This window comes from Calypte anna, chromosome W, assembly GCF_003957555.1.
Source record: "Calypte anna isolate BGI_N300 chromosome W, bCalAnn1_v1.p, whole genome shotgun sequence".
NCBI lineage: Eukaryota > Metazoa > Chordata > Aves > Apodiformes > Trochilidae > Calypte > Calypte anna.
In genome coordinates, this window is record NC_044276.1 from 1,836,573 (window position 1) to 1,862,611 (window position 26,039).

At 44.7% G+C, this 26,039-nt stretch overlaps 1 protein-coding gene across 1 annotated transcript in view; it reads right to left on the reverse strand.

The window, feature by feature from the left end:
- Positions 1 to 1,056: 1,056 nt before the first annotated feature.
- Positions 1,057 to 26,039, reverse strand: part of LOC115600042 (olfactory receptor 6F1-like) — a 30,378-nt gene continuing 5,395 nt past the window's right edge. The window contains 4 exon segments of the mRNA XM_030468277.1: positions 1,057 to 1,310; positions 1,313 to 1,939; positions 1,942 to 1,974; positions 1,977 to 2,043. Coding sequence (XP_030324137.1) covers positions 1,057 to 1,310; positions 1,313 to 1,939; positions 1,942 to 1,974; positions 1,977 to 2,043 — 981 coding nt within the window.

The following is a 26,039-nucleotide window of genomic DNA, read 5'->3' on the forward strand; positions in this document are numbered from 1 at the left end:
ACAAGGAGTCTGAGGGGCAACCTCATGGCACTGTGCCGATTCCTGAAGAGTTGTGGAGAGGAAGGTGCTGAGTTCTTGATGGGACAGATGGGAATTGTTCAAAGCTGCCTCAGGGTAGGTTTAGAGTGGAGGATAGGAAGCATTTCTTTCCTGAGAAGGTGGTCAAACACTGAAACAGGCTTCCTGGAGAAGTGGTCGATGTCCCAAGCCTGTCAGTGCTTAAGAGGCATTTGGACAATGCTCTTGATGACATGATTTATCTTTTGGTCAGCCCTGAATTAGTCAGGCATTTGAACTAGATGACCACTGAACTAGTCTGGTATGGTCTATATATGCAGCTGTGCAGGGTGGATCTCTGCAGCAGCTGGGCTCAGACAGTCTGCTCAATCTGCTCCTGGATACCAGCCTTGCCAGCTGAAGGCACCTGGACATATGATCCCCTGAGGCCACATCCCCATTCCAGGTGCTGGTGCAGTCCTCCTCAGTCACATACATACTAACACTCGAGTCCAGTCACTGTGGTCTCTCAGTTGCTGACACTAATGACACAGGGGCTGCCTGACCTCCTGCCCCAGTTGCTGCACTCACACCCCTGTGCTTCACACAGAAAAGAGATTCACTCTCACAAGAATTAGAAATAAAGTTTAATGAGAAGACAGGACAGATGGCACTGTCTTTCCTGTCTTTAGGTCTTTCCCTAAACTTCCCACAGTAATTCTTGTGCAATCCAGAATTTCTCTTCCTTTCCACTCTATAATGTTTCCTACACCCTTAGCCAACCATCCCCTTGGTCAACTAAACGGTGACCCAGAATGCTGCTCTCAGTGATTCATCCTGGTGGGTTTCATACCTGGACAACAGGGGTGATGGCTCTCACAGGACAGCCCTAGAAGGAACTAGGACAAGATGCTCATTTTTTCAGGAGCCTGTAATTTGGCTTCTCGCTGGTGTGCTTCTTATCCCAAGACAAGACAACGAGAACATGTCTCCTGAGGCAGTCATGTTAGGACATTGCATACATATTCAATGGTGTTATCTAAGAGATGACAGAGCAGATCATTGGAACTGCTGCCCAGAAATGCATACTGAGAGGGGGAAAAGCTGTGTTGTTGAATGGACAAAGGCTTTCTTTAGGGCCAGGACCACAGTCTTGTTTCTAAGACTGTAGATGAATGAATTTAAGAATGGGTATAGGACAGTGTTCAGCAAGGCTACAATTCTATTGGTGTCCAAGGAATCGCTTTCTGAAGGACACACATAGAGAGCAATGCAACTCCCATATACAATGGCCAAGGTGGTGAGGTGGGAAAACAGGTGGCAAAAGCTTTTTTTCTCCCTGAGCCTGATAGAAGTTGTAGAATACAGGAAATGATGCACGTGTAAAACACCAATGTTAAACGTAAGGAGCTCAGCACAATAAATGATAAGAAAACCGAGTCTGTTTTCCAAAGCAAGCTGGTGTCAGAGCAGGACAGTTTGAATAAGGGAGAGCTCTCACCAAAAAAATGGTGGATCTTTTTCAAGCCACAGAACATCAACTTGTAAAGGAGGACCAGGCAGTAACTTAAGAGTGTGAAGCCCAACAACCAAGCAGCGCCAGCCAGCTGGATGCAGAGCTGAGGCTTCATGATGGCAGCATAATGCAAAGGCTGGCAGATGGCAAGATAGTGGTCAAAGGACATGACAACAAGTAGAATGAACTCTACAGTGCCTAGGGCAAAATTGAAATAGGACTGGGCAAAACAGGTGCTTAGTGAGATTGTTCTCCTACCAGAACCCAGGATCACAAGCAGTTTGATGTTTGTATAAGATGTAAACCAGATTTCCAGAAAGGACAGATTGCCGATGAAAAAGCACATGGGGGTTTGCAGGTGGTGATCCATACACACGAGGAGAATGATGGCTGCGTTCCCCAGCACTGTTGTCAGGTACATGGAAGGACCAGAGAGAGAAATAGCTGTAGCCTCTGATCAAGAAACCCTCTAGGATGAACTCAATAACTGCAGTTTCATTTTCGGATCCCACGCTGGATTTCAGTTCATGCTGTTGAGACAGAAATATAGCAAAAAAACAAGTGTGACAATTCTACTATCTGGAATAAAAGTTCTACCTTTCCTTATGCAGTCTTCCTAAGCAGCAGAGTCAGAGAGTCCTTCAAGCATTTCTCACAGCTTTTTTTCTTTTCTGTTTCATATCACAGCTAGAGTCCTCAGAGTGTTTGTTGTCTTCTTCCTTCCTTTCAAACACTCATTAAGAATTTTAAGGATTTTTAAAGGCTGCTAGTTAATTCACCCAGTCTCTGAGAAACTCAAAAGTCACTCAGACCTATTCCAAACCTGTGTCACACCTGTGTGCCAAACCCATCTCTTCTGTTGCACAAATATTAAACCATCAAATCCATTCAAATCAAATCTGTATGCTGAAAGCTATTCTTTTTGTTTTTCAGTACGTGCCTTTTCGGACTAGGAATGCCTGGGAAACTGGTGATTTTATAAAAATGGAATATCAAGTATCTCTTCTGGAAACCCGTGACTTTCTTCCATGACTTCTTGCTCTCTGTTTCTTCAGAAAAGGGGAGGACAGGCTGTGATAGGGACTAAGTATGACTTGTCCTCCTCTTCACTCTAAACAGTGTGTCCTGGTTTGGGCCAGGATAAAGGTGATTTTCTGTCTTGTACTTTTGCTTTTAGCTAAGTCTCTTGGAAGTAGTTTAACTTGCTGAAATTAACAGCAAGTTTCTCAGACAGTGTGTGCTTCTAGGACTGATAACACTGGATGTTTATAGTTACTGCTAGAGACTGGTATGCAGAGCCAAGGACACTGCTCAGCTCTGAGGAAAACATTTTACCGTCCAGAAGGAGTAAAGAGGTCCCACCTGAACCCTCCTTTGGGGAGGAACAGACAAGATAGATGCCAGAAATGACAAAACAGAGTATTCCATCCCATATACGTCACACTCAGTATAAATTTGAGGCATCACGAGGGCCGAGCCAGATCTTTTCCGGATCTTTTCCGGATTTCCTGCTTCCCTTCCTTCACCCGGCATCCTGGAAGGATCCCGTCCGTTCGTCTCCCTGTGGTCCTGATCCGTGCCAGCCCATATCTGTGTGTTCCTGCCTCCAGTTCCCGACTGCTGCCGACTCCAGGAGTCCAGCCTGGACTTTCCCAGGACTGCCCTACAGCCTCGGTGGTGACGTGAGAGTTATTGGGGGAGAGGGGGGAGGAATGTGGTATCCATTTTCCTGTATATTTGTATATATTTAGTAATTTTACCTATTTATCATTATTGTTTCATTAAAGTTGTGTAGTTTAGTTTCCAACCCATAAGTCTCTCTCCCTTATTCTCTCTCCTTTCTCTATCAAGGAGAGAGAGATTAATAGAGAGCGTCTGTTATTCGGTTTAATTGCCGGGCCAGTGTTAAACCGTGACAGATTTATCTGCGCCCAACGTGGGGCCCGAGCTAATTGGCTCGAGTCCAGTTTAAATTTTGACTAAATTGCCTGAATAGTTTGAATTCCAACTCCAGTGAAAGAATGGCTTTCCTGAGCTGGAATCAGACCTTGTTCTTTGGAAATTTCACAGGGTTGGGAATTAAACCAATCGTGCCGTACCTTTGGTATTTAGGGTATGCAATCTGTCTTTTCGCAGCTGGGATTGCTGTTGCTTTGTGGTTTGTTCTTCGTAAGAGTTGCTTAAGAACCATCATTGCAATATCGTCCTCAATACTGGTGTATATCATGGTGCATGGTGCAGTAGTGTTTCATACAGAGATAAAAAACTTGGTTGGTAATTACACTCCCAGTTTTAATTTGGGAAATTATACCTTTGCATCATATTTTGGGCTGACTCCACCTGATTTTAGTAACAGTAGCATTTCATTTCTCAATCTTCTGGTAGGTGTTGTTAATTTCTCTCATATATTGGTGAGGAGTAACACAAAAACCACAGTAATGAGATTGAGTATGCCTTTTCGGAGGCCGAGAGTTGCTGTTCGGAGAGTGAGAGCTGCTCCTCGTACAGAGAGCACCCCCACTCCTGCCTCCACAGCCGCTTCTCGCCCCCCCTCACGCAAGGGCACAACTCAGATAAGGCCGGCCAGCATCGCCAGTGTTTCTGCTACAGCTCCAGTTGCTGTGTCTACTCCCACAGACACTGCTGCTGCTCAGAAAGCAAGCCCTGCTGCTGCCACTGCTGCAGATGCCTCAGCCTCTCCCCCTCAGCCCACACAGTTACTTGTTAACCCTGTAACTAGGAGAAAAGGAAAACAATGGAAATCAGAAACGAGCCTTAACCCTTCCAAGTCTGGACAAGACGACCAGGTGATAGAGGAAATAGAGGATAATGCCTCTCCTCCTAGACCAGCTAGAGCAGAGTCAGATGAGGACTCAGACTCAGAATCTGCTCAGCCCTATTCCATGAGAGACTTGCGTACTCTGAGAAAAGACTACAGCCGCTTTTCAGGTGAACCACTTCTCTCTTGGTTACTCCGATGCTGGAATGAGGGGGCTGCTACCATAACATTAACTCAGAAGGAAGCCAGGCAATTGGGATCCCTAGCCAAAGATGCAGGTATTGATCGGGCATTTGGGGAAAAGGCTGGAACTACCAGCCTGTGGAAACGACTCTTATCAGCTGTAAGGGAGAGATATCCCTATAAAGAGGAAATAGACTGCCCACAGATCAAAGCAGCCAGACTTGGAAAAGCTATCAGGTATCTCGAAGAATTGGCTGTGTGAGACGTGATCTATAATAATGATGACATTGAAGATCCCTATCACGTATCATGCCCTAAAACCTATGATGCAAAGGTTTGTGCATGCTGCACCACCACCTTTTAATCATACACTATCAGTAATGCTATGGGTTCCTGCAGAGGTAGATGCAACTGTGGGTGATGTGATTAAAACTGTACGAGAGTGTGAAGATGCTGTCATAGCCCCTTGTCGGGCCTGGGTCTCAGCTATCAAGAGAGCATCTGAGGAATGGCATTCACCCCTTTCTCCTCAGACACATGGATGACACCGCATTGCAGCCATTAAGAGGAGACGCCATCCTATGAGACAGAATCGAGAGAAACAGAAATCAGCAAGAGGAACCCTATGGGCGATCCTGTGTGAGTGTGGAGAGGACATGAAAAAGTGGGACAAGAAACCTACTGCTGCCCTACAGGACCGAGTGTTTGAGTTGATAAGTAAGCCGAAGGCAAAAGGAGGTCCTTCTAAAAAGATGGCTGCTAAAGTCTCCAGTGTGGAGTTACCCAATCCAAATATGCTGGTGACTCAAGACCCCTGCACATCAGGTGTGAGTACGGGGGATGCAAACTCCAGTAATGCACATACTGACAATGCTGTATGTGCTCAAGCTTAGAGGTGCCCTGCCTCCAGCCAGGTGGAGGAGAGGGACAACCGAATCTACTGGATTGTGTGGATTCGATGGCCTGGCACATTAGAGCCACAAAAGTATAAAGCCTTGGTGGACACTGGTGCACAGTGCACCCTAATGCCATCGAATCAGAAAGGCACAGACTCCGTCACTATTTCTGGAGTGACGGGGGGATCTAAAGAACTGACTATTGTGAAGGCTGATGTGAGCCTCACTGGAATAAAGTGGCATAAACACCCAATAGTGACTGGTCCAGATGCTCCGTGCATCCTTGGCATAGACTACCTCAAGGGAGGTGATTTCGAGGACCCAAAAGGGTACCGCTGGTCCTTTGGTACTGCAGCTATTAAGACTGAGAATGCAGAATGACTGCATACTTTGTTTGGCCTTTCAGATAAATCCTTTGTAGTGGGATTGCTGAGAACTACAAACCAGCGTCTGCCAACTGCTACTTCAGTAGTGCATCGTAGACAATATCGTGTCAACAGAGATGCTGTGATCCCCATTCACAAGCTGATCCGGCAACTAGAGAGCCAAGGAGTGATCAGCAAGACTCACTCACCCTTCAACAGTCCTGTATGGCCAGTGAAAAAGCCAAATGGAGAGTGGAGGCTGACAGTGGACTATCGTGCCCTGAATGAGGTTACACCGCCACTAAGTGCTGCTGTGCCGGACATACTAGAACTTCAGTATGAGCTGGAGTCAAAGGCAGCCAGGTGGTATGCGACTATTGACATTGCTAATGCATTTTTTGCTATTCCTATAGCACCAGAATGCAGGGCACAGTTTGCCTTCACCTGGAGAGGTGTCCAGTACACTTGGAATCGACTGCCCCAGGGGTGGAAACACAGTCCTACCATCTGCCATGGACTGATCCATGACACCTTGGAAAAGGGTGGAGCTCCAGAACATCTACAGTACATCGATGACATCATTGTGTGGGGTGACACAGCAAAAGAAGTCTACGAGAAAGGTAAGAAGATAATTGAAATCCTCCTAGAGGCTGGTTTTGCTATTAAAAGGAGCAAGGTCAAGGGACCTGCACAAGAGATACAGTTTCTGGGAGTTAAGTGGCAAGATGGACGTCGCCACATCCCAATGGACGTGATTAACAAAATAACAGCTATGGCCCCACCAACTACCAAAAAGGAAACTCAGTCCTTCTTAGGAACTGTTGGTTTCTGGAGAATGCATATTCCTTTTTATAATCAGATTGTGAAACCTCTCTATGAGGTTATTCGGAAGAAGAAAGACTTTAAATGGGGCTCAGAACAACAAGCTGCTTTTGCGGGTATTAAACAGGAGATTGTGCAGGCAATGGCCCTTGGACCAATTCGAACAGGGCCAGACATCAAAAATATTCTTTACACCGGAGATGGAGGTGATGGTCCTTCATGGAGCCTCTGGCAGAAAGCTCCAGGAGAGACTCGAGGCCGACCTCTAGGATTTTGGGGTCGAAACTACAAAGGCTCCGAAGCCAACTACACAGCTGCTGAAAAAGAGATACTGGCCGCATACGAAGGAGTTAGAGCTGCTTCAGAAGTAAGTGGTACTGAAGCACAGCTCCTCCTAGTGCCACGATTACCTGTACTGGGTTTTGTGTACACAGGTAGAGAATCTTCCCATCATGCTACCGATGCTACCTGGAGTAAATGGATTGCTTTAGTCTCACAGAGAGCTCGGATAGGAAGACTCAATCGTCCAGGAATTGTAGAAGCAATAACACATTGGCCAGAAGGCAAACACTTTGGAATGCCACCAGGAAAAGTGGTAAAACGGGCTGAAGAAGCCCCACCATACGATCAACTACCAGAGAGTGAGAAACAATATGCTCTTTTCACTGATGGATCCTGTCGTCTGGTAGGAGGCCATCGAAGGTGGAAAGCTGCTGTATGGAATCCTACACGACTAGTTGCAAAAACAGATGAAGGAGATGGTGAATCAAGTCAATTTGCAGAGGTAAAAGCCATCCAATTGGCTTTGGACATTGCTGAACAAGAAAAGTGGCTGAGACTTTATCTCTATACTGACGGATGGATGGTAGCAAATGCCTTATGGCGCTGGTTAAAGCAGTGGAAGCAAAACAACTGGCAACGTAGAGATAAACCTATCTGAGCTGCTGAACTCTGGAAAGACATTGCTACTAGGTTAGAGAAACTTGATGTAAAAGTGCGTCACGTAGATGCCCACGTACCTTCATATCGAGCTACTGAGGAACATCGAAACAACCAACGAGCAGATGAGGCTGCTCAAGTGTTCCAAATAGATCTGGACTGGGACCATAAAGGTGAACTGTTTTTGGCCAAATGGGCCCACAATGCTTCAGGTCATCAAGGCAGGGATGGAACATATCCATGGGCTCGTGACCGAGGGGTGGATTTATCTTTGGACTCTATTTCGCAGGTTATCCACGATTGTGACATATGTGCTGCAATTAAGCAAGCTAAAAGGTTGAAACCTCTATGGTATGAAGGGAGATGGTCAAAATATAGGTATGGGGAGGCCTGGCAAGTCGACTACATCACACTGCCTCAAACCTGCCAGGGTAAGCGCTATGTGCTTACAATGGTGGAGGCAAGTACAGGATGGCTGGAAATATATCCTGTGCCTCATGCCACAGCCCGGAACACCATTCTGGGCCTAGAGAAACAAGTCTTGTGGAGACATGGTACACCAGAGAGAATTGAGTCAGATAATGGAACTCATTTCAAAAATAGTCTCATAAATAACTGGGCCAAAGAACATGGTATTGAGTGGATATACCATATTCCCTATCATGCACCAGTCTCAGGTAAAATTGAAAGGTACAATGGTCTGTTAAAAACTACCTTAAAAGCAATGGGTGGTGGAACTTTCAAAAACTGGGACAAGCACTTGGCAAAAGCTACCTGGTTAGTTAATACCAGGGGTTCCATCAATCGAGCTGGTCCTGCTCAGTCAGATCTTCTACACACAATAGATGGGGACAAAGTGCCTGTGGTGCATGAGAAGAATCTGCTAGGGAAAACAGTTTGGATTTATCCTGCCTCGGGCAAAGGCAAACCCATTCGTGGGGTTGCTTTCGCTCAAGGGCCTGGACACACTTGGTGGGTGATGATGAAAGATGGAGAAGTACAATGTGTACCACAAGGGAATCTAACACTAGGTGAGAATTCCTAATTTCTGCTTGTCTAGCTTAATCAGTAATGCATGGACTCTTTGGGAGTCATGAACTTGTATCCCACCATAACTACTGTTATGTGAACTATTGCATAAACTAACAGTGTTCTATGAGTGTTTTTCAGGATGATTTTGTGGTGATGAAACCAGAACTAGGTTCATCGGCTGGCATCCAGTAACTTCCTTGAAATTACCATCTGCAACCTGCAACTTGTGGACCATGGACATGAACTGTGAAGACTGGCCCTTCTTTTGAGAATCTGCTACAATAGATGAACATCTGCAATTGTAGACTGAATTACTTAGTGAATTTTAGCACTGAGAGATAGTAATAATTTTTGTATAGATATGTTTAAGGATAAAAGATAGTAATGATTGGAGCATGACGCAAATGGTATGGAATAAGGGGTGGAATGTCCTAGTTTGGGCCAGGAAAAAGGTGATTTTCTGTCTTGTACTTTTGCTTTTAGCTAAGTCTCTTGTAAGTAGTTTCACTTGCTGAAATTAACAGCAAGTTTCTCAGACAGTGTGTGTTTCTAGGATTGATAACACTTGATGTTTATAGTTACTGCTAGAGACTGGTGTGCAGAGCCAAGGACACTGCTCAGCTCTGAGGAAAACATTTTACCGTCCAGGAGGATACAGAGGTCCCACCTGAGCCCTCCTTTGGGGGGGAACAGACAAGATAGATGCCAGAATTGACCAAACAGAGTATTCCATCCCATATACGTCACACTCAGTATAAATTTGAGGCATCACGAGGGCCGAGCCAGATCTTTTCCGGATTTCCGGATTTCCTGATTTCCCTTCCTCCCTTCCTTCACTCGGCATCCTGGAAGGATCCCGTCCGTTCGTTTGCCTGTGGTCCTGATCCATGCCAGCCCATATCTGTGTGTTCCTGCCTCCAGTTCCCGACTGCTGCCGACTCCAGGAGTCCAGCCTGGACTTTCCCAGGGCTGCCCTACAGCCTCGGTGGTGACGTGAGAGTTATTGGGGGAGAGGGGGGAGGAATGTGGTATCCATTTTCCTGTATATTTGTATATATTTAGTAATTTTACCTATTTATCATTACTGTTTCATTAAAGTTGTGTAGTTTAGTTTCCAACCCATAAGTCTCTCTCCCTTATTCTCTCTCCTTTCTCTATCAAGGAGAGAGAGATTAATAGAGAGCGTCTGTTATTCGGTTTAATCGCCGGGCCAGTGTTAAACCGTGACACAGTGACTCGTATTTCCTATGGTTCCACACATTTTGTCACACAGTCTCATCTGACACCTGTTTGCACTGAGGTGCAGTTGCTTCCAAAGAGCTTTGTTATTACTATCAAATGTCCCAACTGAAATGCTGGAAGAGATTTGTAGCCTTTCTTTTGCATGCCAGTTATAGGTTGTGAGGATCCAGCCTCTAGATTTTTCTCTTGTCTCCAGTGAGTCTATAGGGAGCCTTGGGAAAACAAGTTCTCAGTGGTAGCTGCAGTGAAGTAGATGAAACTCACAGTTCAAGTCTCAAATCTCTCATTTATTAATGACTTTTTTTTAAGACAAATCATGCATCCAACGGAAGGAAGCACCAGAAAAATATATTGAATAAAGACTAACAATTTTCCCTTCACCTTCACATTTGTTTCCAGACATAGAAATGATCAGAGCAGATGACTCCAAAAGTAGGAAAATTCAAAACGCAAGAGGAGGAGGGGAAGACGCCGTGGGTTTGAAACAAAGCTGTGCTGGTGTGCAGCCCAAGCGCTTAACTCATTAGTCCCCTGGGTGACTCAGAAGCTCTCCCATCTCATCATCCACATAGGCAAGAGGAAAGACTGGTCAGAGACAGAGGATCAACTTGAAACGAAGTGATTGATTTTGGAAAATAAACCACTTCTAATTCAACCACCTCCAAAATAAGCAAAAAGGAGTCACCTTCAAAATTAACTGGCATCCTTGGTACCTTACTGTTGGGAAGCTGTCTGGAAGAAAACAGACGTGAGCAATCCTGACTATTTAGCTTTAGCGAGAGTAAGCTAAGGGCCTTGAGACTCAGCTGCAAGGTTACTGAAAGATGAGCTATGAGAAAAAGATAAGGGAGCTGGCAACAGAAAAGAAGAATAACAGGATAATGATGTAGCCAGCAGAAGTTCTGTGAGAACAGGATTTGTGGCCAAGATATAGCCACCTGCAAGATATCGTTATATAAACAAGGGCTCTATATAAAGCAAGTGTGAATTGTTAATAGATGACTTCACTTTAACCATATGGGTGACTATATGTTGTCCTTAAGCGTCTGCGGATTTTCTACACATTACCAAGGTTTTTGACACAGTGTCCCACAACATCCTCATGAGAAAGCTCAAGAAATGTGGGATAGAAGAATGGAGAGTGAGATGGATTAAGAACTGGCCACACAATAGAGAACAAAGAGTGGTGATCAATGGTGCAGAGTCCAGCTGGAGACCTGAAACTACTGGGGTTCCCCAGAGGGATCAGTGCTGGGTCCAGTCCTGTTCAACATCTTTATCAATGACCTTGATGAGGGGACAGAGTGTCTTCTCTGCAAGTTTGCTGATGATACAAAACTGGGAGGACTGGCTGATTCACCTGAAAACTGTGTGACCATTCAGCAAGATTTGGAGAGACTGTAGAGCGAGGCCAGCAGGAATATAATGAGGATCAACAGGAACAAGTGCAGAGTCCTGCACCTGGGAAGTAATAGCAAAATGCACCACTTAGGTTAGGAGACAACCTGCTAGAGAGCAGACCCATGGGTCCAAGTGTGGGAAAAAAGTCTGCGGAGGCTTAAGGATTCCATGTACACATCAATATGATCGTATGAAATTGTTTATTAGCAATTTGCACTCACTTATATAGAGAAGCCTTGTTTACACCATCATATCATGCAGATGGCTTTGTATTCCAATTACACAAAACATTCTCACGGAAAGATTCTTCTCACATAATTATTTTCCTCTTCTGTTGCCAATTAAGTTATCTCTTTCCCAGTAGCTCATTCTCAGAAAGCCTCTAACTAGGCCTCAATAACCATTAACCCAATGTGGCCTAAATTGAAGTAAGTCAGGATTGCTCACAACCTGTATATTTCTGAACTGTTTCCCCAACATATTCCCCTTTTTGTTTTTTGAGCAATTCTGACTTATTTCATTACGTAAGATAACATGCTAATAATATATTGTTATAAACAGAATACTAATAATGGAAAAGCAATAACATACTAATAATGCAAAAGCAATACTAACATATATACTGATACAAAAGCAATAATAACATACTAGTAATATAAAAGCAATAATAGCATATATAACTGGTAAGCCTTGCCTAATTAAATCTGTAAGCCAACAAGCTAACTGGTTTATTTTATGATTTTTATCAGTTCTTACCGAAGGCTTTTCCTGCTGCTATGTGTGATACAAATGAAACAGCAAGAAACCCAAATTTCAAATTTTCCCTTATATTCTAGGCCCAACTGTTGCATTGACCAATTTGATCGAAAATGTTATTGATAACTCATTAGTGCTCTCATGAGGTCACTCTCTTTTTTTATTCTCATAAGGTATACGCTCTCCCCTTTTCTTTCCTTCTTTTTTTTTTTTTTTTTTTTTTTTTATGAATTAAATGAAAAAGGTTTTATTATCGAATCATGTATACTAATGGTTTCAAACTAAATGTCACGGTTTAACACTGGCCCGGTGGTTAAACCGAATAACAGACGCTCTCTATTAATCTCTCTCTCCTTGATAGGGAAAGGAGAGAGAATAAGGGAGAGAGACTTATGGGTTGGAAACTAAACTACACAACTTTAATGAAACAGTAATGATAAATAGGTAAAATTACTAAATATATACAAATATACAGGAAAATGGAAACCACATTCCTCCCTCCTTTCCCCCAATAACTCTCACGTCACCACCGAGGCAGTAGGGCAGCCCTGGGAAAGTCCAGGCTGGACTCCTGGAGTCGGCAGCAGTCGGGAACCGGAGGCAGGAACACACAGATATGGGCTGGCACAGATCAGGACCACAGGCAGACGAACGGACAGGATCCTTCCAGGATGCCGGGTGAAGGAAGGGAAGCAGGAAATCAGGAAAAGATCCGGAAAAGATCTGGCTCGGCCCTCGTGATGCCTCAAATTTATACTGAGTGTGACGTATATGGGATGGAATATTCTGTTTGGTCAATTCTGGTATCTATCTTGTCTGTTCCTCCCCAAAGGAGGGTTCAGGTGGGACCTCTTTACTCCTTCTGGACGGTAAAATGTTTTCCTCAGAGCTGAGCAGTGTCCTTGGCTCTGCATACCATTCTCTAGCAGTAACTATAAACATCAAGTGTTATCAATCCTAGAAGCACACACTATCTGAGAAACTTAGCTAAAAGCAAAAGTACAAGACAGAAAATCACCTTTATCCTGGTCCAAACAAGACATTCCACCCCTTGTTCCATACCATTTGCGTAATGCTCCAATCATTACTATCTTTTATCCTTAAACATATTATACAAAAATTATTACTATCTCTCAGTGCTAAAATTCACTAAGTAATTCAGTCTACAATTGCAGATGTTCATCTATTGTAGCAGATTCTCAAAAGAAGGGCCAGTCTTCACAGTTCATGTCCATGGTCCACAAGTTGCAGGTTGCAGATGGTAATTTCAAGGAAGTTACTGGATGTCAGCCGATGAACCTAATTCTGGTTTCATCACCACAAAATCATCCTGAAAAACACTCATAGAACACTGTTAGTTTATGCAACAGTTCACATAACAGTAGTTAAGGTAGGATACAAGTTCACGACTCCCAAAGAGTCCATGCATTACTGATTAAGTTAGACAAGCAGAAATTAGGAATTCTCACCTAGTGTTAGATTCCCTTGTGGTACACATTGTACTTCTCCATCTTTCATCATCACCCACCAAGTGTGTCCAGGCCCTTGAGCGAAAGCAACCCCACGAATGGGTTTGCCTTTGCCCGAGGCAGGATAAATCCAAACTGTTTTCCCTAGCAGATTCTTCTCATGCACCACAGGCACGTTGTCCCCATCTACTGTGTGTAGAAGATCTGACTGAGCAGGACCAGCTCGATTGATGGAACCCCTGGTATTAACTAACCAGGTAGCTTTTGCCAAGTGCTTGTCCCAGTTTTTGAAAGTTCCACCACCCATTGCTTTTAAGGTAGTTTTTAACAGACCATTGTACCTTTCAATTTTACCTGAGGCTGGTGCATGATAGGGAATATGGTATATCCACTCAATACCATATTCTTTGGCCCAGTTATTTATGAGACTATTTTTGAAATGAGTTCCATTATCTGACTCAATTCTCTCTGGTGTACCATGTCTCCACAAGACTTGTTTCTCTAGGCCCAGGATAGTGTTCCGGGCTGTGGCATGAGGCACAGGATATGTTTCCAGCCATCCTGTACTTGCCTCCACCATTGTAAGCACATAGCGCTTACCCTGGTGAGTTTGAGGCAGTGTGATGTAGTCAACTTGCCAGGCCTCCCCATACCTATATTTTGACCATCTCCCTTCATACCACAGAGGTTTCAACCTTTTAGCTTGCTTAATTGCAGCACATATGTCACAATCGTGGATAACCTGCGCAATAGAGTCCAAAGATAAATCCACCCCTCGGTCACGAGCCCATTGATATGTTCCATCCCTGCCTTGATGACCTGAAGCATTGTGGGCCCATTTGGCCAAAACCAGTTCACCTTTATGGTCCCAGTCCAGATCTATTTGGAACACTTGAGCAGCCTCATCTGCTCGTTGGTTGTTTCGATGTTCCTCGGTAGCTCGATATGAAGGTACGTGGGCATCTACGTGACGCACTTTTACATCAAGTTTCTCTAACCTAGTAGCAATGTCTTTCCAGAGTTCAGCAGCCCAGATAGGTTTATCTCTACGTTGCCAGTTGTTTTGCTTCCACTGCTTTAACCAACCCCATAAGGCATTTGCTACCATCCATGAGTCGGTATAGAGATAAAGTCTCGGCCACTTTTCTTGTTCAGCAATGTCTAAAGCCAATTGGATGGCTTTTACCTCTGCAAATTGACTTGATTCACCATCTCCTTCATCTGTTTTTGCAACTAGTCGTGTATGATTCCATACGGCGGCTTTCCACCTTCGATGGCCTCCTACCAGACGACAGGATCCATCAGTGAAAAGAGCATATTGTTTCTCACTCTCTGGTAGTTGATCGTATGGTGGGGCTTCTTCAGCCCGTTTTACCACTTTTCCTGGTGGCATTCCAAAGTGTTTGCCTTCTGGCCAATGTGTTATTGCTTCTACAATTCCTGGACGATTGAGTCTTCCTATCCGAGCTCTCTGTGAGACTAAAGCAATCCATTTACTCCAGGTAGCATCGGTAGCATGATGGGAAGATTCTCTACCTGTGTACATAAAACCCAGTACAGGTAATCGTGGCACTAGGAGGAGCTGTACTTCAGTACCACTTACTTCTGAAGCAGCTCTAACTCCTTCGTATGCGGCCAGTATCTCTTTTTCAGCAGCTGTGTAGTTGGCTTCGGAGCCTTTGTAGTTTCGACCCCAAAATCCTAGAGGTCGGCCTCGAGTCTCTCCTGGAGCTTTCTGCCAGAGGCTCCATGAAGGACCATCACCTCCATCTCCGGTGTAAAGAATATTTTTGATGTCTGGCCCTGTTCGAATTGGTCCAAGGGCCATTGCCTGCACAATCTCCTGTTTAATACCCGCAAAAGCAGCTTGTTGTTCTGAGCCCCATTTAAAGTCTTTCTTCTTCCGAGTAACCTCGTAGAGAGGTTTCACAATCTGATTATAAAAAGGAATATGCATTCTCCAGAAACCAACAGTTCCTAAGAAGGACTGAGTTTCCTTTTTGGTAGTTGGTGGGGCCATAGCTGTTATTTTGTTAATCACGTCCATTGGGATGTGGCGACGTCCATCTTGCCACTTAACTCCCAGAAACTGTATCTCTTGTGCAGGTCCCTTGACCTTGCTCCTTTTAATAGCAAAACCAGCCTCTAGGAGGATTTCAATTATCTTCTTACCTTTCTCGTAGACTTCTTTTGCTGTGTCACCCCACACAATGATGTCATCGATGTACTGTAGATGTTCTGGAGCTCCACCCTTTTCCAAGGTGTCATGGATCAGTCCATGGCAGATGGTAGGACTGTGTTTCCACCCCTGGGGCAGTCGATTCCAAGTGTACTGGACACCTCTCCAGGTGAAGGCAAACTGTGCCCTGCATTCTGGTGCTATAGGAATAGCAAAAAATGCATTAGCAATGTCAATAGTCGCATACCACCTGGCTGCCTTTGACTCCAGCTCATACTGAAGTTCTAGTATGTCCGGCACAGCAGCACTTAGTGGCGGTGTAACCTCATTCAGGGCACGATAGTCCACTGTCAGCCTCCACTCTCCATTTGGCTTTTTCACTGGCCATACAGGACTGTTGAAGGGTGAGTGAGTCTTGCTGATCACTCCTTGGCTCTCTAGTTGCCGGATCAGCTTGTGAATGGGGATCACAGCATCTCTGTTGACACGATACTGTCTACGATGCACTACTGAAGTAGCAGTTGGCAGACGCTGGTTTGTAGTTCTCAGCAATCCCACTACAAAGGATTTATCTGAAAGGCCAAACAAAGTATGCAGTCATTCTGCATTCTCAGTCTTAATAGCTGCAGTACCAAAGGACCAGCGGTACCCTTTTGGGTCCTCGAAATCACCTCCCTTGAGGTAGTCTATGCCAAGGATGCACGGAGCATCTGGACCAGTCACTATTGGGTGTTTATGCCACTTTATTCCAGTGAGGCTCACATCAGCCTTCACAATAGTCAGTTCTTTAGATCCCCCCGTCACTCCAGAAATAGTGACGGAGTCTGTGCCTTTCTGATTCGATGGCATTAGGGTGCACTGTGCACCAGTGTCCACCAAGGCTTTATACTTTTGTGGCTCTAATGTGCCAGGCCATCGAATCCACACAATCCAGTAGATTCGGTTGTCCCTCTCCTCCACCTGGCTGGAGGCAGGGCACCTCTAAGCTTGAGCACATACAGCATTGTCAGTATGTGCATTACTGGAGTTTGCATCCCCCGTACTCACACCTGATGTGCAGGGGTCTTGAGTCACCAGCATTTTTAGGTTGGGTAACTCCACACTGGAGACTTGAGCAGCCATCTTTTTAGAAGGACCTCCTTTTGCTTTTGGCTTACTCATCAACTCAAACACTCGGTCCTGTAGGGCAGCAGTAGGTTTCTTGTCCCACTTTTTCATGTCCTCTCCACACTCACACAGGATCGCCCATAGGGTTCCTCTTGCTGATTTCTGTTTCTCTCGATTCTGTCTCATAGGAGGGCGTCTCCTCTTAATGGCTGCAATGCGGTGTCATCCATCTGTCTGAGGAGAAAGGGGTGAATGCCATTCCTCAGATGCTCTCTTGATAGCTGAGACCCAGGCCCGACAAGGGGCTATGACAGCATCTTCACACTCTCGTACAGTTTTAATCACATCACCCACAGTTGCATCTACCTCTGCAGGAACCCATAGCATTACTGATAGTGTATGATTAAAAGGTGGTGGTGCAGCATGCACAAACCTTTGCATCATAGGTTTTAGGGCATGATACGTGATAGGGATCTTCAATGTCATCATTATTATAGATCACGTCTCACACAGCCAATTCTTCGAGATACCTGATAGCTTTTCCAAGTCTGGCTGCTTTGATCTGTGGGCAGTCTATTTCCTCTTTATAGGGATATCTCTCCCTTACAGCTGATAAGAGTCGTTTCCACAGGCTGGTAGTTCCAGCCTTTTCCCCAAATGCCCGATCAATACCTGCATCTTTGGCTAGGGATCCCAATTGCCTGGCTTCCTTCTGAGTTAATGTTATGGTAGCAGCCCCCTCATTCCAGCATCGGAGTAACCAAGAGAGAAGTGGTTCACCTGAAAAGCGGCTGTAGTCTTTTCTCAGAGTACGCAAGTCTCTCATGGAATAGGGCTGAGCAGATTCTGAGTCTGAGTCCTCATCTGACTCTGCTCTAGCTGGTCTAGGAGGAGAGGCATTATCCTCTATTTCCTCTATCACCTGGTCGTCTTGTCCAGACTTGGAAGGGTTAAGGCTCGTTTCTGATTTCCATTGTTTTCCTTTTCTCCTAGTTACAGGGTTAACAAGTAACTGTGTGGGCTGAGGGGGGAGAGGCTGAGGCATCTGCAGCAGTAGCAGCAGCAGGGCTTGCTTTCTGAGCAGCAGCAGTGTCTGTGGGAGTAGACACAGCAACTGGAGCTGTAGCAGAAACACTGGCGATGCTGGCCGGCCTTATCTGAGTTGTGCCCTTGCGTGAGGGGGGGCGAGAAGCGGCTGTGGAGGCAGGAGTGGGGGTGCTCTCTGTACGAGGAGCAGCTCTCACTCTCCGAACAGCAACTCTCGGCCTCCGAAAAGGCATACTCAATCTCATTACTGTGGTTTTTGTGTTACTCCTCACCAATATATGAGAGAAATTAACAACACCTACCAGAAGATTGAGAAATGAAATGCTACTGTTACTAAAATCAGGTGGAGTCAGCCCAAAATATGATGCAAAGGTATAATTTCCCAAATTAAAACTGGGAGTGTAATTACCAACCAAGTTTTTTATCTCTGTATGAAACACTACTGCACCATGCACCATGATATACACCAGTATTGAGGACGATATTGCAATGATGGTTCTTAAGCAACTCTTACGAAGAACAAACCACAAAGCAACAGCAATCCCAGCTGCGAAAAGACAGATTGCATACCCTAAATACCAAAGGTACGGCACGATTGGTTTAATTCCCAACCCTGTGAAATTTCCAAAGAACAAGGTCTGATTCCAGCTCAGGAAAGCCATTCTTTCACTGGAGTTGGAATTCAAACTATTCAGGCAATTTAGTCAAAATTTAAACTGGACTCGAGCCAATTAGCTCGGGCCCCACGTTGGGCGCCAATAAATCTGTCACGGTTTAACACTGGCCCGGCAATTAAACCGAATAACAGACGCTCTCTATTAATCTCTCTCTCCTTGATAGAGAAAGGAGAGAGAATAAGGGAGAGAGACTTATGGGTTGGAAACTAAACTACACAACTTTAATGAAACAGTAATGATAAATAGGTAAAATTACTAAATATATACAAATATACAGGAAAATGGATACCACATTCCTCCCCCCTCTCCCCCAATAACTCTCACGTCACCACCGAGGCTGTAGGGCAGTCCTGGGAAAGTCCAGGCTGGACTCCTGGAGTCGGCAGCAGTCGGGAACTGGAGGCAGGAACACACAGATATGGGCTGGCACGGATCAGGACCACAGGGAGACGAACGGACGGGATCCTTCCAGGATGCCGAGTGAAGGAAGGGAAGCAGGAAATCCGGTAAAGATCCGGAAAAGATCTTGCTCGGCCCTCGTGATGCCTCAAATTTATACTAAGTGAGACGTATATGGGATGGAATACTCTGTTTGGTCAATTCTGGTATCTATCTTGTCTGTTCCTCCCCAAAGGAGGGTTCAGGTGGGACCTCTTTACTCCTTCTGGACGGTAAAATGTTTTCCTCATAGCTGAGCAGTGTCCTTGGCTCTGCACACCAGTCTCTAGCAGTAACTATAAACATCAAGTGTTATCAATCCTAGAAGCACGCACTATCTGAGAAACTTAGCTAAAAGCAAAAGTACAAGACAGAAAATCACCTTTATCCTGGTCCAAACCAGGACACTAAACTTGAAGAAATTTTTTTCTATCACACCACACACTTGCACAGTATCCAGTATTTTGTAGTACAGCTTTGAGGATCTTTTAAACTCTTCTCTTAAATAATAGATCAAATTATAATCAATGTGCCCATCAAAGTAGGTTGTTTTAAAATAACTGGAGTTTGCATAAAAGTAGAGTAGTGACACTACCTAATTGAAGTTATTTTTTTATATGTAAATGTCTTCAGCTTTTTATATGGCTTAACACATTAAAAAAATTCTATTTCATGGATAGCTAAAATCTCCTGTCAAAGAAAAGAAAATATCACTAGCTTTCATGAGCTGCAGGTAACCTTCAAGTTATTGCCTACCAAGATCCAGGCCTGGACATTTGGTGCCAAGAACAATCTAAAAATATTTCCCACTTCTGCTTCATACCTTTGAGAAGGCATTAGAGAAACTTTTTTTTTTTTTTTTTTTTTAATGAGGCTTTGTGGTGTCCTTTCCCCCCCTTCAAGCAGGGCTCACAGCTACAGTATCTGCGGGGGCAGAGGCAGCACCTGCAGCTGTAGCAGACTTGCTGGCAGCAATCACCAGCCACACGAAGGGGGGTTGAAAAGCAGCCGCGGGGGAAAGAGTCGGGGGGGGGGGGAAGTTTCTTTCTCTCCGCAGCCATTCTCGGCCTCTGAAAAACATTCTCATGACTTTATCGTACTCCTTACTAATATATGAAAAAAATTTAACAACACCTACCAAAAACTTTAAAAACCAAAACACTATTACTACTTAAATCTGGTGGAATCAGCCTGAAATAAAATAAATCAGTACAATCTCCCAAACCAAATATTTGTATCAGAAATATCATATCTTGTGAATCCGCATTTAAAGGCATTTGTTTCCATGGTCGAACCCATCTACTCGGTACCCAACGCACTCCAGTACCTGTAAGTAAGCACATACAACCTCGATCAGTCAGTTTCACCTCTGCTGGCCCTTCCCATTGTCCAGTGATGGAATTCCTGAATTCCACCAAAATTTTGTGGGAAGGTTCCGAAGCAAAGTCTGCTAAAGCTTTTTGGTGAATCAATATCGGAGGTTCTGTACATTCTCCTTTAAGGCGTAAATAGTTCATGACATACACAGCCTTACTTAACCGGTCCTGAGGAGGACTACCTTCCTCCCCCCTTTTTTGTCCTTCAAGGAGTGTCTTTAGTACCGAATGGCAACGTTCCACTATTGCTTTACCCGTAGGATTATGAGGAATACCAGTAACATTTCAAATACCCCATTGTACACAAAACTGTCGAAAACGAGCAGAAGAATAAGCGGGGCCATTATCCGTCTTAATAGACTGAGGTTCTCCTAGAACAGCAAAGGATACATATAGATGTCTGATAACATTTCGTTGCTTCACCAGTCTGAACAGAGCGGCCCAAACAGCCATAGAAAAAGTATCTATAACAACAGGCACATATTTTAAGCATCCAAACTGTTGTACATGAGTGACATCCATTTGCCACAGTTCCAAGGATTTTAAACCTTTAGGATTGACTTCCATCCCAATACCAAGATCAACCTTTTGGCAATCAGGACAAGATTTCACAATTCCCTGGGCATCCCCCAGAGGTAAATGAAATTGCTTCGCTAGCACTTTAGCAGATTGATGAAAAAATGCATGAGATTGTCGCGCTTGTGAAAAAACATCAACAGAAGGACCAGTCCACACTGGTGCAACTGAATAGTCAGTTCGGTTATTACCAATAGCCAAACCTTGGTCACTAAGATGACTCCGGATATGAGTGATAAAATAAGGATGTTCTCTTTCTGCTAAGAGTCTTAATAACTTCTGCAACAAGAAATACAAATGCTTATTCGAAATTTCCTTCAAAATGGCATGATACATTCTCAAAACAATACCTACTACATCAAGTGAATCAGAGACTATATTTACAGCAGTATTATTCCACGTTTCAAAAACCCAAATAACCGCGGTAAGTTCAAGGGTTTGCAAAGAGTCAAATGACTTCCCTTGAATTAAATGTTCTTGCCATTGCCCAGGCGTCTCCTCCCAGGTAACAACAGTTTTACGGGATTTATTTTCCAGCATCCGGAAAGAAAGTTATGCCGTCCACTGGACTGTCAGACAAAAAACTACATGACCCACTGCATGTTAGATAAAAGTGGTAACAAGCGATATGAGGGGTAAGAATTTGTTATTTCCCTGCCAAACTGTGCCAAGGCCAAGGCTATTTGCAGGTCCATTGAAGTTCGCAGTAGCCAAACCAAATATACCTGCATAAGGGGCAAAATGATCTGTCCCGGGTCCACTTATCTCTAAGCTATCCCCATATCCTTAAATGATTTTAACCATTCATTTAACCCAGTATATGAAACAGTTAATTGTTTCATGTTATCTTAATCAATCGCTTTCAGTTGTGAATTGACTCTGAATGATCAGATAAATTTATGCAAATACACTACATCCAAGTCTTCACAAACATAACCTAAAAGCTAACAATAAAAAGTCAGTGGCAGCATGACTTTGTAAAACTGCATGTCTGACACTATCAACATCTTTTAGCATCTGTGTTAAAATACCAGAAGTTAAGTTTACCTGCTTAGCAGTGCAAGACAATAGCACAATCTACAATCAATATATAGATGAGGGATTCCATAATCAACATATAAACGATCACATGAATTACATTAACAAAAGCCTGTTATCAATACAACACAATACTAAAAGCACATTTCACACTGCAGTGGAAGGACTTAAATACCTTTTTAGTATGAGGAAGGTCAGGTGTCCACTGGCGCGTAGAGCCAAGGGGGTAGAGGAGGCTTATCTGACAAAAATTCCTCGGGGGGCCCCAAAAGCGTCTCCAGACCCTTCCCGGGTCACGGCACAGTGGAGTCCTAGTTTCTTCCATGGTTGCCAAATTGAGGCCCAAAAAGGCCTAATAAAATTGTTTAGAGACAAAATTCCAAGCCTATAAACAGCAAAGGCACACACACACACACTTTTTTTTCTCTGCTGTGGTGTCTGCAGCAGGGCTCACTTTCTGAGCAGCAGCAGTGTGTGCAGGGGAGCGAGAAGCGGCTGCGGAGGCAGGAGTGGGGGTTCTCTCTGTACCAGGAGCAGCTCTCACTCTCCGAACGGCAACTTTAAGCCTCCGAAAAGGCATATTCACTCTCACAACCGTGCTCCCTGCTTTGTTTGTTTCTTTCTTTACCTTTTCCTACTCCTCACCAATATACAAGAAAAACTAACAACAACCACTAGAAGATTCAAAAATGAAATGATATTGCTACTAAAATCTGGTGAAGTTAGGGTAAAATAAAATGAAGTGGTACAATCTCTCATACCAAAACTGCAAGTACAATTACGAACCAAGTTTTTTATCTCTGTATGAAACACCAGCGTACCATGCACCACAATATACATCAATATTGAGAACTGTATTGCAGTGATGGCCCTTAAGCAGCTTTATCTTAAGCATATTTACCTTAATCATCTTTACCTTAAGAAGCTTCTAACAATTGGTCTGCTGTAGCACCTTTTTGTGAGTTGTCCTAATGCTCATTTAGTTTTTTCATTCGATTTGTCATATGCCGACATATAAAAAAAAATTTTTTTTTTTTTTCATCTCTTCTGACAAATCGAGATGTGATATTACCACTGAATATAAGTGATCCACAAATTTTGAATATGACTCTGCTCCCTCTGTTTAATAATTGTAAAAGAGGAGATTGCTTGTGCAGGATCATGAACAGCTTGCAAAGCTTTATACGCCAATTCTTGTGAAAGTTTTAACACTTCAGTTTGAAACCATGCCTGGAAATCTGCACATACAAAAGGACCAGCACTCAGTAACATTTGTGCTTGCGCTCCGTGTAATGCATTGGTGTTCTGTCTAGGAATCACAGCTGCATTTTCACACAGCATTTACCATTTATGATGAAATTGCAGTTGTTGAGAAGGAGTTAACAGAGTATTAATGAGCATTTTTGTGTCATATGGCATCAACAACCGAGCAGTAAAAAGATGTTGCAAAGGGTATTAAGTAAACGACTCAAACCGATTTCAAACCGTACTGCACAATTGCTTCTTTTATCATTTACCAATCTAATGCAACCGATTGACCTCCTCCTCCTTGTCCCAGAATCACTGGAAAACCATTGGACTCATACTGGGAACCATTTCTCCTTCAACTATAGCATTTTGAATAATTCCCTTCCATCTAGTTACTGGATACACACTCCCATCCCCCCCACCACCCCCCTCACCACCCTCCCCTCCCCATGTTGGAGCTGGAAGAGGTGGAGCAGTGGGTGTTAAAGGGTTAAGGGAAGTAGGAGCAGGAATAGGGAACGGATCAGGGGGTAAAAATGGATTAGTGCCCCTGGACTGTTCGGGATGTTCCCCAGAGCAAAAACAAGGGTTTTTTTCAGGGGTATACTCATCCTTGGTCTCCAGTTCTTTCAGTTTTTTCTTCAGCAGTTTCCTTAGTTGCTTGTCTCTGAGTCCCAGTTCTTTCCTTAGTTGTTGCTCTATAGCAGGCACTGATGGTGTTGACAGGTGAAGCAGAGGATTAATTGAAGACAACTGTGGTCAAGAAGATAAATCAGGCGTCGGAGGTGGAAAGGTGGCAGAGCGGCCGGGAGCCATGGCGGGAGGGCGGAAGGGAGGGAGTCTGCATTCCAAGATTCCTCGCCTGTGTTCTCCGGCTTCTCTCTCTCTGGGTCCTCCAGCGATTCTGGTGGTGTTTTTGGTCGCTTTTGGTTTTGCTTCTCGGTCCCATTTTTGGTTTTCATCCAACCCCCAGGGTCAAATTGCACAGTTGGCTGAGCTTGAATCAGTATAGTCCCTTCAGGTGCTGGTAAGGTTATTTTAGGTGTCTCAAATAACTGTTTAGAGGTCAAGTCCATCTTTTGAGCATTCATTGGTACTGGAAGATCAGACGTTAAGACAGCAAACACTGAGGATGCTGCTGCCCTCTCACTTTTCATTTCTTTTAAGGTTTCTTTAATCAGTTTCCAGAGTGTCGCTAAGCGTTGTGCCTCCTTATCTCCATCGCTAATTTTATCCCATAGGGCAGTACCTATGGCTTCCCAAGTAGGTAACTCAAAAACGTTACCCATCGAGGGGATCAAGTCTCTATCCCATGCCCATTTCAATAATTCCCATAAGGTCCTTCCTTTGTGTAATTAACCTCTCTTAGAGAGAATAGATTGGAGGACCTTGGAGTCCTCGTGGACAAGAAGTACTCCATGGGACAGCAATGTGCCCTGGTGTCCAAGAATCATAGAATCATAGAATCATAGAATCGACTGGGTTGGAAGAGACCTCTGAGATTATCAAGTCCAACCCTTGATCCGCTACCGTTGCAGTTACTAGACCATGGCACAGAATGCCACATCCAGTCTCTTTTTAAAAATCTCCAGGGAAGGAGAATCCACTACTTCCTGGGCAGCCCATTCCAATGCCTGATCTCCCTTTCGGTAAAGAAATTCTTTCTTATATCAGACCTAAACTTCCCCCGGCACAACTTAAGACCGTGTCCTCTTGTCTTGCTGAGAGTTGCCTGGGAAAAGAGACCAACCCCCACCTGGCTATAACCTCCGTTCAGGTAGTTGTAGAGAGTGATGACGTCTCCTCAGAGCCTCCTCTTTTCCAGGCTGAACAGCCCCAGCTCCCTCAGCCTCTCTTCATAGGATATTTGCTTAAGTCTCTTCACCAGCTTAATTGCCCTCCTTTGGACCTGCTCCAGGACCTCAATATCCTTCCTAAACTGAGGGGCCCAGAACTGGAAACACAGAACTCAAGGTGTGGCCTCACCAGGACTGAGTACAGGGGCAGAATCACTTCCTTGGACCTGCTGGCCATGCTGTTCCTGATACAGGCCAGGATGCCATTGGCTTTCTTGGCTACCTGGGCACACTGCTGGCTCATGTTCAGCTTCCTGTCAATCCAGACTCAAAGGTCCCTCTCTGTCTGTCTGTTCTCCAACAACTCTGTGCCCAGCTTGTAGCTCTGCTTGGGGTTGTTGTGGCCAAAGTGCAGGACCTGGCTTTTGGCCATGTTGAACCTCATCCTGTTGGAATCAGCCCATCTCTTCAGTCTGTCCAAGTCCCTCTGTAGAGCCTTCCTGCCTTCCAGCTGATCAACACTTCCCCCAAGCTTAGTGTCATCTGCAAACTTGCTGATGATGGACTCAATCCCCTCATCTAAATCATCAATAAAGATATTGAACAGAACTGGCCCAACACTGATCCCTGGGGGATGCCACTAGTGACTGGTTGCCAACTGGATGCAGCACCGTTCAGCACCACTCTCTGGGCCTGGCCCTCCAGCCAGTTCCTAACCCAGTGCAGAGTGCCCCTGTCCAAGCTGTGGGCTGACAGCTTCTTCAGGAGTATGCTGTGGGAGACGGTGTCAAAATGTCCAGGTAGACCACATCCACAGCCTTCCCCTCATCCATCAGGTGGGTCACCTGATCATAAAAGGAGATATGGTTGGTCAGACAAGACCTGCCCTTCCTAAACCCGTGCTGGCTGGGTCTAATCCCTTGTCCATCCTGCAGGTGCTGTGTGATTACACAGAGGATGACCTGTTCCATAACCCTGCCAGGCACTGAGGTCAGGCTGACAGGCCTGTAGTTTCCTGGGTCCTCCTTCCGGCCCTTTTTGTGGATTGGCGTGACATTCGCCAACTTCCAATCATCTGGGATGTCCCCAGTGAGCCAGGACTGTTGATAGATGATAGAGAGAGGCTTGGCAAGCTCTTCTGCCAGCTCCCTCGTCACCCT